At 49.3% G+C, this 13,415-nt stretch overlaps 1 protein-coding gene across 1 annotated transcript in view; it reads right to left on the bottom strand.

Moving 5' to 3' along the window:
* The window catches only part of LOC149356322 (aurora kinase C-like), a 29,747-nt gene extending 20,027 nt beyond the window's left edge, over positions 1–9,720 (bottom strand). The window contains exons 1-2 of the mRNA XM_089576308.1: positions 9,647–9,720; positions 9,259–9,354 (exon numbers count right to left, since the gene is read on the bottom strand). Of these exons, the coding sequence (XP_089432434.1) occupies positions 9,259–9,354; positions 9,647–9,720 (170 nt within the window). The remainder of the gene's footprint in view (positions 1–9,258; positions 9,355–9,646) is intronic.
* Between the last annotated feature and the right edge of the window lie 3,695 nt (positions 9,721–13,415).

The following is a 13,415-nucleotide window of genomic DNA, read 5'->3' as shown; positions in this document are numbered from 1 at the left end:
CACTTCATTTCATATCTCCTCTCAGGTTTACTTAAAATAAAGCACATGGGCAGGAAAAAAATGACACCATCCCGGCTGGTGGCACCTAGCATCTTAATGCACATCGGTCGTTCTGAGCTGTTTTTTGAGTAGATTCTTCAGTAAAAAATATTGCAGTAGAAGGAAACTGTCGGTTCCAAGATAATAGCCGCCAAAATACTGCGCTATGTTCCTTAAAGTTGAAGTAATATGTATACGTTTCTATACATTACACAATACGGCTTCCAGGTAAATGCGTCTGTAACTCGGCAAACTATGATCGTGCGGTAAGTATAGGCACTGATAAAAGGCGCGCTAGCGAGCAAGCGGGTCCAGCATGGGCACAAGCGCAGAGGACGTCAGCCGCCAAGGTAAGTTCTCCGGAATTCATGCAAAAGTGTAAGTGGGCAAGCATAGATGACGTCGCTGCTTTTATCGCTGCACGCGCAGCCTGAAGGCCTAGACGCAGAGGGGAAGAGAGGAGCAGGAGAGGTGAGGCAGTCAGCAGCTAAAGTGGATTCTCCGCAATGCACAAGTGCACGTGGGGAGCCCTGAATATATGGCGATGTTTTTGTAGAAGCGCGCGGAGCCTAAGTGCCTGGAGGTACGGGAGGCGATGAGCAGAAAGGCAGAGGCAGTCAGCAAACAAAGTGGATTCTCCGCAGTGCATAATTGCACGTGGGGAGCCCTGAAAATATGGCGATGTTTTTGTAGAAGCACGCGGAGCCTAAGTGCCTGGAGGTAGGGGAGGCGATGAGCAGAAAGGCAGAGGCAGTCAGCAAACAAAGTGGATTCTCCGCAGTGCATAATTGCACGTGGGGAGCCCTGAAAATATGGCGATGTTTTTGTAGAAGCACGCGGAGCCTAAGTGCCTGGAGGTAGGGGAGGCGATGAGCAGAAAGGCAGAGGCAGTCAGCAAACAAAGTGGATTCTCCGCAGTGCATAATTGCACGTGGGGAGCCCTGAAAATATGGCGATGTTTTTCTAGAAGCACGCGGAGATTAAGTGCCTGGAGGTACGGGAGGCGATGAGCAGAAAGGCAGAGACAGTCAGCAAACAAAGTGGATTCTCCGAAGTGCATAATTGCACGTGGAGAGCCATGAAAATATGGCAATGTTTTTCTACAAGCACGAGGATAATAAGTGCCTGGCGGTAGGGGATGCGAAGAGCAGAAAGGCAGAGGCAGTCAGCAACCAAAGTGGATTCTCCGCAATGCATAAGTGCACGTGGGGAGATATGAAAATAGGGCAATGTTTTTCTACAAGCACGAGGATAATAAGTGCCTGGCGGTAGGGGATTCGAAGAGCAGAAAGGCAGAGGCAGTCAGCAACCAAAGTGGATTCTCCGCAATGCATAAGTGCACGTGGGGAGATATGAAAATAGGGCAATGTTTTTCTACAAGCACGAGGAGAATAGGTGCCTGGCGGTAGGGGATGCGAAGAGCAGAAAGGCAGAGGCAGTCAGCAACCAAAGTGGATTCTCCGCAATGCATAAGTGCACGTGGGGAGATATGAAAATAGGGCAATGTTTTTCTACAAGCACGAGGATAATAAGTGCCTGGCGGTAGGGGATGCGAAGAGCAGAAAGGCAGAGGCAGTCAGCAACCAAAGTGGATTCTCCGCAATGCATAAGTGCACGTGGGGAGATATGAAAATAGGGCAATGTTTTTCTACAAGCACGAGGATAATAAGTGCCTGGCGGTAGGGGATGCGAAGAGCAGAAAGGCAGAGGCAGTCAGCAGCCAAAGTGGGTTCTCCGCAATGCATAAGTGCACGTGGGGAGCCATGAAAATATGGCATGTTTTTGTACACGCACGCGGAGCCTAAGTGCCTGGAGGTAGGGGATGCGAAGAGCAGAAAGGCAAAGGTAATCAGCAGCGATAGTGGATTATCCGCAATGCATAAGCGCACGTGGGGAGCCACGAAAATATGGCAATGTTTTTCTACCAGCACAAGGAGCCTAAGTTTCTGGAGGTAGAGGATGCAAAGAGCAGAAAGGCAGAGGCAGTCAGCAGCCAAAGTGGATTCTCCGCAATGCATAAGTGCACGTGCGGAAGCATAAAAAAATTATCTGCCATCACTGCCTGAGTGCTCGATTTCAGAGCGCCATCTACGGGAGCTTCAGGAGTTTTCATAGATATGCTTAGCAAACGTGGAGAAGACGAAATCCAAACACCCAGGTATGTTTCCTTTCCAGAAATAACCCTTCTAAGTCACAAAGCTGCGCCATCTACCACATATTTTGCACTATACTATTGCGATTTACAGCTACCTTCGTAATATACGGTATAGGTTGGTTGGTTTATGGGGTTTAACGTCCCAAAGCGACAAAGGCTATGAGAGACGCCGTAGTGGAGGGGTCCGGAAATTTCGACCACCTGGGGTTCTTTAATGTGCACTGACATCGCACAGTACACGTGCCTCGAATTTCTCCTCCAAAGAAATTCAAGCGCCGCGGCCGAATATACGGTATATTTTCTCGTTATAACAGTTAATGAACTTAACGCGTGAACCACAACCCGATGAATTGTTTGACGCCATTCGGAACCCCCTGCGACAAACGATTCGGCCGTAATGGCCCTCTGAAGGTCCTCGGAGTGTGCGGTTTGGAGGCGGAGAAGGTCGTCTTTGCGAATCCCACACAAAATTTGGGCTTCATCTCAATTAGAAATTTTGTCCTCCCGAACATACAAAGTTCGGTTTGGTTTATGGGGGGTTAACGTCCGAAAGCGACTCAGGCTATGAGAGCCGCCGCAGTGAAGGGCTCCGGAGATTTCGGCCCCCTGGGTTTAACGTGCACTGATAACGCACTGTACGAGGACCTCTAAAATTTCGCCTCCATCGAAATTTGACCGCCGTGGCTGAATCGAGCCCGCGTCTTTCGGGTAAGCGGCAGGGCAATTGTAATCGCTGGACGAAGATAAGTCCGTGGCCGTCAATATTCGGTTTGAGGTGTTTCTTTTTTTTCGACCGCGGCTTTCCACGCAAAAGCGCATGCTGTATAAGGAGTTTTACGAAACGGGTACAGACGCGACTCTGCTGATGTCTTAACACGCTGTGTGCTGCGAGTGATTATTTTTAAAATATCAGGAGCGTCACAGAATCAGAGGCAATGGCCCAGACAACACTAAAGCAACGAAAACACTGGCCAAAAGTAGCCCGAGCGCATACGATTCTTCGACGGATACTTCCGAGCTGCTCGTGGAAGCCTGCTGTTCGTCCATGCTGTTGCTAGTCGGGCTCATAGGTTCATTCGTACCAAGGCCGCTAGGAATTGTAACTCTTCAGGACAAGGAATGAGGGGGCAGAAATGAAAAGTTGTGAAGTGCATAACGCCACCCTTCACCTATCCTTTCTTCTGTGGTCCCCCACTTCTTCCCCTCTCCCTGTCCTCTCCCTGCCCTTTTATTCCCACTAACCGCACCTCAGGTGATTCAGGTTTCGATGGCAGATGCATTTTCATGCAAATCGTAATACCACGGGGGGGGGGGGGGGGGGGTCCCTTTTCGATGGTGGCTATACTGGCACATATATAACGGATAGAAAGTATAGGTATGAGTTAAGGCGCTACTCGCCCACTGTTATTATGTGACAGTGTGTGCACATAGTTACTGTTTCGGTCAATTTGACCTTCGGTGCAGACAGACGCGTCCTTGACAAACGTAAGAGCTAAAGCTCTTAAAAATGTCATTGCTCAGAGCATGGTATGAAGGAAGGAAAAAAATTAGGAGAGGCCGTTAGGTCACATTATTTGAAGTTAGACGTGAGTGCTCCCTCTGGTTTGTTGGCGTCGACTCCGCGCGCTGGCGCATGCGCAGGAGATAATGCGACAGACTGCGCCACTGCGGCCAACGTGACTATTGCTGCGCCGTCGGCAAAAACTCCCAGTAGTCCTTGTGAAAACACGTGACTTCCGGCATATTTTTGGCGTACAGCTCGGATAGTGAGGGCAGGGGTGGGTGACATTTCCTATGCAATCCAGTGGCCGCGAATTACAGACGCTGGCGCCAGTTCTTCCTTCAGTTACCTTCATAGCGGTTGGGGGACGAATAACGGCGTATCAATCCCCATGACAACGGATAACCGAAACACGGGGGTGAGGGGATGTTAGCATGGCATATACCATGGAGGAAGAAGGAAAGCTCAGGAGCCCTCGCTATCCGAGCTGCACGCCAAAAAGCGTGCCGGAAGTCACGCGCTTTCGCAAGGACTACTTGGAGTTTTCGGACGACGGCGCAGCAAATAGTAACGCTAGGAGCAGTGGCGTCGTCTGCTAGATTTTCTTGTGCGCATACGCAAGGGCGCTGAAACGGCATCCAAGTAGCGGGGGAAGCATTGGGGAGCGGCGCCAAAAAATGTGGCGAAACCGCCTACCCTGAGTTTCTTCATTCTCCGATGGCATCTAGTTTACCCGTGGACAAGTCTAAAATCAGGCCCGCTAGGGCAGGTGGGCCGATGTTTCCCTGTCCACCTACTCTGCCGCAGTCACGCGCTAGAGGTTTTCGCACACCATTTCTTTGTGTGTTGTGGCAGGTTAAAAGTGGTTGCGCTGGTGGTCAGCAGTGGTAAGTGCAGCGCTGAGCCAATGTACGGAGAACAAAAAATATTTTTCATTGTTTTATTTACGCGCATGGACTTCAGGTTATTTTAAGTCTAAAATGGATGTATCTCAATATACATTACACGTCTATGTTACACCATTCCCTAAAATACAGATAACATTTGTCCGCGCACCAGAGGTGTTAAGCTTCTCCCAAACGGCGCAGCTCATATTTTAAGTACATCAGTTCGTGCATCATTCAAGCAATACGTGTGCAATCATTCCGTGCATACTGTTCATGCGATACATAGGAATCATTTTGTGCACAGTGATTGCACACAATTTAATGCGCGCACTATGTACCTTAGCATCGCACATTATTGAAAAAATTGCATAGTGTTCACGTATACCCGTGAAGGGAAACCGCTATCACGCAATGGCCTTCACAGTCCATGGCAATATATGGAACACCAATAGAATTCACTTAGCATACACTTGAACTATCAGTTCCCAGGATGTGCCGAATCAAATCATAGCAGTGAGTAAATCATAGTTTATGATCCACGGCGTGAAAATGAGCAGTGGCTCCCGAGAAAGCGAGCGCAGGTAGGGGTTCCCGTCATATCTCTGCGAGTCTCGCTGCAATATTCGCAGTGTCAGTTTACAAGGTCGCGAGCCCAAAGCCAAACACCACCGTAGCTGTCGCGGCACCGACATCACTAACACACGCAGGAATGCGACGCCAAAGTGTCTGTGACCGGCGCCACAAAGCAGTCGACAGCGCCCGAGATAACGTTACTGGGGGAGTTCACGAAACACGAAAACCATATGAGATGGTAACAACGGCCGCTGTGGCCAGAAATACAAAAGGGATAGAGATAGCTCTTTTAAAATTGGTTTTGGAATGGCGGAATATCTGTCTCACATATCTCGATGACCCCCTCAACCGCGCCTAAGGAAATTGGAAGTTGGGAGTGAAAGAAAAGAGAAAGAAAGAGGTGCCGTAGTCTCTTCAGAAACTTCCTGTGGTTAAACCTCGCTCTATTACAAACTTTAGCGCCGCTGCCTTGTCCAGTTGCGATCATAGCTATTGGCGGACCAGTTACGGCTTCAGAGAAGGTTTTTCCAATTAGCCGGGAAGGAAGTTGCTCGCGATTTACTCCCCCTGGCAAGGGCCTCTCCTCAGCTTCCCTTCCCCACGAACCACGTGGAGCCTGTGGGCCTCGAGGCAGGCGACGGCAAGGGCAAAGCGCAGAGGCAATAGGAGGCCGCGGCGGTTTCATCGCAGCACACACGTGCAAGGGGGCTAAGGATTCGACAACGAGGACAGTGGGAAGGGCGATTCCCCACCGGATGCAGGAGCGCATCCGTTAGAAATTTCTTTCCCGCCAAGACAATATATAAGCGAAATAACTAACGATGTTCCATTGCATATGTTGAAGAGCAACATGTTTGATGGTTAAATTGTCCACCGAGATATGTGAGACAGATCCTGCGCCATTTCCTTTCCTCAAAGACGAATTTACCAACCTGTGTGATCTGCTTGAAACCATGCAACGACTTCAATACTCCCATACCTGCCACAGTGGCTCATTCATTAGGACGCTCGGCTACTGAGCCGGAATACCCGGGTTCAAACCCGATCGCGGCGGCAACATTTGGATGCGATATCAGTGCACGTTAAAGGACCCCAGGTGGTCGAAGTTAATCCGGAGCTCTCCACTGCGGCACCTCTTTCTTCATTTCTTCTTTCACTCCCTCCTTTATCCCTTCTCTTACGGGCGCGGTTCCGGTGCCCACCGAGATATTTGAAACAGTTACTGAGCCATTTGCGTTCCTCAAAAACCAATTTCAATGCTGCTCCTACGATTGCAAAGGTTTCAGTCACCGTGATTTCAGTGCATGGATGGATTCGGTGTGGTGTCAGGAGCAGTAAATACACAAAAAAATTGTGAGGAAAAGAAAGGAAAAAAAAGGTGCAGCAGCTGGCTCACTCTCAATGGACCGCTCAACCACGCCGTCGGGGAAGGTATGTAGTGTAAGAGGGAAGAGAAAAGGAGGTGCCGTAGAGTATGACTCCGGATTAACACAGAGAACCTAAGGACCGGTAACTGATATGCAGTGACATCGTACACAGAACGTGAGACTTTTGCACTCTGCCTCCATCAAAATGCGGGCGCTGCACTGACATCGCACAGTACACTGGCCTCTTGAATTTTGCCTTCATCGGTGCACACAACACGAAAGCAACGAAAACACTGGCTAAAAGTAGCCCGAGCGCTTACGATTCTTCGACGGATTCTTCCGAGCTGCTCGTGCAAGTCTGCTGTTCGTCCATGCCGCTGCGAGTCGCGCTCACGGGTTCCGTCGTGCCAAGTGCGCTGCGAATCGTAACGTTCCAGGGTGAGGAATAAGGAGAGAAAATAATCAAAAGGTGTAATGCATGTGCTATCACAAAGGCATGAAGGGCGGATTTGAGGAAAAGAGCAGCAGTCCCACCTTTCCACTCTCAAACAAGAAATTCAGTTTAGAAAGACCCCATTAGCCCACTGGCGTACTTGGGTGGGTGGGGGGATGGATGGGGGGGATGGGGGGGACAGGGGGCGGCACATCTTCCAGCGAGTGCTTTTCTTTGGTATATTTATACAAATTCTATTTTTCTTTGGCGAAGTCCACGAAATACACAGCGCTAATAATAAGTGCCCCCACCCCCCCTTCCATTTTTTTTCTTCGCAGATAAGTCAAGCAATGTATTTTGTCAATAAACCGCCCCTCCAAAAGTGACCTACAAATGAAAATGAAAATTAAATGGCGTAGTTACTATCTCACTTCTTTGTGGACTCGTCAACCGCGCCGTAAGGGAACGGAGGAAAATGGGAGTGAAATAAGAAAAAATCTTCCACCGACACTGCCTCAGTGTTCAACTTAAAAGCGTTAATTACGGGAGCTTCAAGTGTTTGCGTCGGTGTTATCAGCAAAGATGGAGAAGACCAAATCCAAACATCCACGGATCTTTCCTTTCCAGAAACCTCCCTTCTAAGAGACAAGCAACGCTCTCTACCTCATGGATTTTTCATTACTGTTGCGATATAAGCCACCTACCTTATGTCCTTGATATTTCTTTGTAATATCAGCTAAAAAATTTCTAAGACATATGCTTCACAACACGACAAATCGTTTGACACCATCCTGAACCCCCTGTGACAACCTGTTCAGCCGTAATGGCCGTCTGAAGGTCCTCGGAATGCAAAGTTTGGGGGCGGGAAAGGTTGTAGTTGCCAATCCCGCACATATTTTGAGCTGCATCTCAATTACTAATATTATCCTCAGGAACGTGCCAAGTCATTTGACATCGCTTGAAACATTCTGCGCCAAAAGCGCGGCCCCCAAACTTTATGCAAATGTTCGCTATAGTGGCACATATATAACGGATCAAAACTATAGGTACAAATTAGAGGTGCACAGAGGAGGAATCTGAACTCGAATTTCTACAGCTGGAACTTGATCTACACGTTCTGAGCGATCTTGGAAACTTCGAATTATTGCTCTGGCGGCCGATTTCTCTAATTTGAACCGGATTAACGTCGGGCTATCGCCTTTTTATTAATTCCTTTAACGCTGTAAAGATCCTGCGCACGCTGTCATCAGCGATCAGAAATTGACATCCTGTCCAGCGAATCGGTCTCTGTGCCAGTCCAGCCCAGTAGTTGATACGCATGGTATAAATATCCTTAAAGAAGTGGCTATGTTGCCAGCAGCGGGCAGAATACCCGAAAATGAGGATGCCAGCTGTGTCGTCTTATTGGCTCGCTGACGTCACGTGACGTGCGCAGCTAATGTAAGGAGCACGAATACAGTGCTACGTTCCTCAAGGCCAAAGCCTTTAACAGCTCACATTCGCGGCCACGACTGTCCGTCCGTTCATTACATATTGAAGTGAAAGTCATAGCCAGTCGTTAGTAGTCCAAGTCACGACTAACTAGTCAATAACCAGTGATCGACTAATTAGTCATGACTAGTAAGTCGTTAACCAAGCATATCTAGTTGATCAATTGTGACTAGTTAGTCATCAAGAAATTAGTCATGACTAACTAATCACTAACCAGTCATTAATAGTTAATCATTAACCAGGCATGACTAGTTACTCATCAGATGCATAAACAGTAGCAGCCAAAGTTGCGTGGACAGGCTTTCGCCTCGCGGATTTAGATAGTCAAAGTGCATGGAGCCCTTAACGAAGGCACCATCTCCTTTGTTCGTTCCCCTTGTTCTCATCCCTCCCCTCAAGGTGCGGTTGGGGTATCCGCCAAGAAGTCAGGCAGTACGCATTTGCCTTTCCTGAGGAATGGTTGTAGTTTAGCTCAGCTAAGGGTGGTTTAGCGAAAAATTTCCTTTCGACGGGCGCTCTGAATTTCTGTCTTTTGCGTCCCCAAAAGCCGTACAAATCCACCGTCGCAGAACCGATGGAACGTAGCACTGTATTCGTGCTTCTTACCTTTGCTGCGCATGTCTCGTGACACCAGCAAGCAAATAAGACGACGCGGCCGGCATGCTCTTCGGCTATTCCGCCGGCTTCCGGCAACATAGCCATTTCCTTGTACTGACATCACGCAGCGCACGGGGTTCTAGAATTTCGCCTCCATCGCCACACACAACACGAAAGCAACGAAAAGATTGGCTATAAGTAGCCTGGGCGCTTACGAATCTTCCACGCATTCTTCCGAGGTGCTCGTGGGAGCCTGCTGCTTGTCCATGCCGTTGCGACTCGCTCTCAGGAGTTCCTTCGCGCCAAGAGCGCTGCGAAATGCAGCGTTGCAGGTTCAGGAATAACGAGACAATGTAATGAAAAGATGCAATGCACGCGCTATCGCACAAGGCACGCAGGGCGGATTTAAGTTAAAGAGGTGCAGTAAAAGGTAAAAAATCGCTCAATGATTAAGATAAACGGTACTGCGAAACTTGAGCGCATTTGTCGATGTATTTGAACGATACTCGATAGCATAAGGAAACTGCAATGCCAAACGGCGGCGGCGGCGTTTGGCCACGGAAAATGTTTATTGACAAACAATGAAGACGGGGAAAACCCCACCCTCTCTCCTCCCCTGTCACATGGGACGAGGCAACCCTAAGGGGGCTGCCCATACGGGCCAAAGGAGAGCCCATGGAGGGCCATCTGGTTCCGGGCGTAGGTAATTCTCCGGCGCTGATCAGCATCAACGGAGTTGGCCAGGAGAGCCTCCCTGTATCATTCCGCCGTGGTTGGATATGAAAGCTGTGGGATGGTCAGACACGTTAGGAGGACGTGAAAAAAGTCTCCCGGTTTCCCGCAGAAGTTACAGGAGGAGAGGAACTGATCGGGGCAGCGGGGAATGAGGGAGAATAGGGTAGGGAGCAGTACGGGCGTGGAGTCGGCATCAGTGGGAGGCCTGGGGTAGGCTTACGGAGGGAGCCGGCGGTGCGTAAACGCGCCGGGTATCTCGGTAATGGGTAAGGATATCTCTGAAGGTAAGCAGACGCTCATGGGATGGCGGATGGGGTCCAACTCCGGCCCGTAAAGTGAGACCTCGGGCGAGGGAGTGGACCTGCTCGTTACCCGAGAGACCTGCGTGTGCGTGCCTCAACCAGCGCTCTCGCCTTAACTCGACCCTCCTCCTCCTTCCTCTTCGCGCTCTCTTCGCTACCGCCGTACTTTCATCCGCTGCTGTGCTTCTCGTTCGCGCTGCCGCTTGCGCTGACGCAGCTCAACTCAGGAAGAAGTAGCGCTCTAAATGATTCCCAGATATTCTACGCGCTAGCCTTGACCATGTCACCGGATCTTGTATTCCCCAGAGCCCCGAGCCCAGCCCCTGCCGTTACGACATGAAGAAATACTGTTCAGGCTGCAGAAAAAACCTCGTAAAACGCGAACCCAAAGGCTGAGGAACGAGTCCTACGTGCAGACAGTGGACGCTCGCTGAGCAGTAGCAGGGAGCAGCTGCCAATGGTCTGGGTGTCAAATGCACCACTAAAGGGGCGAAAGCGTGCCCGCCGCTTTAGTCTTGCCGGAATTTGGGCCACAGGCTGCCGCCACTGCCAGCCATTGCGTCCTGCCACCGACTTACATGCTAGTTCCAGCCAGCTGCCAACAGTGCGCCTGGACCGAGCCGTCGACCGAGGTTCGGTTCACCGCGAGCACCGCGACGTTCGTTGCGAGCACTGGCTCGTGCACGAGGCGAAATCACGGGAGCGCTGTATTTGACGAAGACAAAGAACAAAGCACACGGTGACAACAACACAAAACACGCCCTTTTTTAAGTTGGTCAAGTGCACAACCCTATAAGCAAGCCGTTCATATACCATGGCAGCTTGATGTCTGGCCCCAGTGAAAGTGCTTTCCTTCGCGTCTTTTGTTCTGGTGTCTTGCTAGTGTGCATATGGTTGGTTGGTTAAACGGGGAAATATGAGTAGTAATTGGGTATAGGCTGACACACTAAGCCACGCAACGACAGGGGACCTGTTAACTAGGAGATCGAAGACGGGACAATAGCTTTATGTGCAAATTTGAATTTAACGCATGTAATGTTTGAAGTTCGCACTGACTGAGAGCGGAGAGGAGAAAGAAAAAAAAACCCCTCTAGAATGGGAGTCTCTGTGTTTCCAGAAGGAAGTTTTACATAGCAGAACCCACACTCTTGTTGCTTCTTCCAAGCAAAGAAGCGCCAATGGGAAGAACAGAAGCAGTGGACACAGGCAGACCCAACTGGTGGAACGGAATTTCTAGTAGACGCCTCCTCAAAGAAGAGAGGCGGCGGCAGAATAACTGGTAGTGATCCATTGCCTCAGGTTCGGCAGAAAATGGGCAGAGTGGGGAAGCCGCCAGACGAAATCTGTGAAAGTAGAAATTTAGCAGAGGAACCCAGCAACCCAAAAGCGTGAAAGAGACCTCCAGTCCCTGCGGGCGCCAATCTTTGCTACTCCAAGGATTCAGCAGATGCTGATATCCGGGAGGTGATGTAAGAGCCGAGGCAGGAAATTCCTGAAATATTGTGTAGCTGCCGAAACCTGAGCGCAGCTGTGTATGAAGAATTTGGCAGGGCAGCAACAATTGGGCCGCAGGGAGAGACCCTTGCTAAGGAATCTGCAACCTCATTAAATGAAATCCCTTGTGCCCCGGTACCCAAAGCAACTGTACCGTATTTAGACGGAGTGCGATCAGGAGCTTGAAATGACGCGTAATCCCCGAGACTCAAGAGTATAAATTGATGTACCAGATGCGGTAACGAAAAAGCTAAGGCGCATTGCAGGAAAGCCGCAGAGCATTTTAGGACTCCTAGCAGGCGAGAGTCACCGCATCATACGTTCTTTCGCTGCTGGACGGCACGCAGCCTCTCGCCCACTTTCCTCCCGCAAGGCCTGCCTGGCGGCTTGCACGGCTTCAGAAGCCGACGCCCTAAGCCACATCCTTTGCAACAGAACGGCTGTTGCTGTCGTTAACTGGCGTACGCAAGCTTGTCTTTGAGATTAGCCTTTCTTTTTTCTTATGATATTTGCGTTGACCAAAGGCATTGGAGCACTAGTCTATCGAGTACGTCAATTTTTGTCCTCCCTGATAGCCCTATCCCCTGCGATATCGAATGGCATTGAGTAATTTCATCTACAGTATTGTGAATGCCACGTTTAGTAATATTTCTAAAAATTACTGCACAAGGAGTCACTTTAAGCGTACGGCAATTTAAAGCTTATATAAATGCAGTCAAATTCAGCGACATGTTTCTAAATTCGTACGAACCGCATTGTGCCCTCTGCGGAGAAGTGGCTGACTTATATCGTATGGTATGGGCATGCCACAAAAACCCAACTACACAAAGAATCAATAACCCTGCAACTGAGGACTGATAGGCGGCGGTGTCCAGCTCTTTTCGAAGGCCAGCATTCGTTGGTGAACCGGGCAAGAACAGCGGCCAAAGCCAATGGGCTTCTGGAATGAAGGCCCACCGAACCATTTTAAGCTTTCACCGTTTTTCTCTCTCGCCCTCTAGCGACTAGCTACGACACAAAACCCGCTTGCTCAGATCCTTGTTAATGCGTCACATAAAAACACCGCCGATATGCGAGACGAAAATAGGCTGATTGCTTGAAGGAGGTCGAGTGATCTTGTTACGTCATCACAATATGCCCTGATTGGTCGAAAGAGGTCACGTCACCTCGTGACGTCATGACATGTCCGGCGTGTTTTTGTTAGCAACCTGGTTTTTAGACAGCAGTCGTGATGAATAACAATCAAATTCGATGTATATAATTTCGGCACCGGACCACAATGGCGGATATGCGCTACTGCAGCTAGCAGTTCGAATATGACGGCTGATCGACCGACAATTCCAGAGAAACAAGGGGAAAACCTCAAATATCATGCTATCGAATTCCACTTCCATAACAAAAATTATGATATTGCGATCGCGGGAGCTAAATAGAATAATAAAGTTTGAATACGCACAAAAAGCATGAGATAAGTAAAGCAGAACACTAGCTTCATTCATTTCTAGGTAAGGAATTGTTGCTCAAGGGAAACATCAGGCACAACTCGGAACAGCCACAGGTTTGGGAGGCAGATGACTTTCTAGCATGGTATCTGTGATAGACACGTCACTGTGCTGCCATATCCAAGTAGGCTTTCCTGTGTGAAAGCTCGTCTCATTTGGCATTCCAGCTCTAATATATTACCCACAATCATCAACATTGTTCGCACGTAGTGAGTTATGAAATTATAAATCTTTCTTCCGCTGTGCTGTACATGAATGTCGCACATACACATGACTTGCAAAATAGCGCCCAGCTCTCGCTAGCAGAAATAAAAACTCACCTTGTGTAGCAGCATGCCC

Source organism: Amblyomma mixtum, chromosome 3 (assembly GCF_055824585.1).
Source record: "Amblyomma mixtum isolate Tamu chromosome 3, ASM5582458v1, whole genome shotgun sequence".
NCBI lineage: Eukaryota > Metazoa > Arthropoda > Arachnida > Ixodida > Ixodidae > Amblyomma > Amblyomma mixtum.
This window is presented reverse-complemented; position numbering and strand designations above follow the sequence as displayed.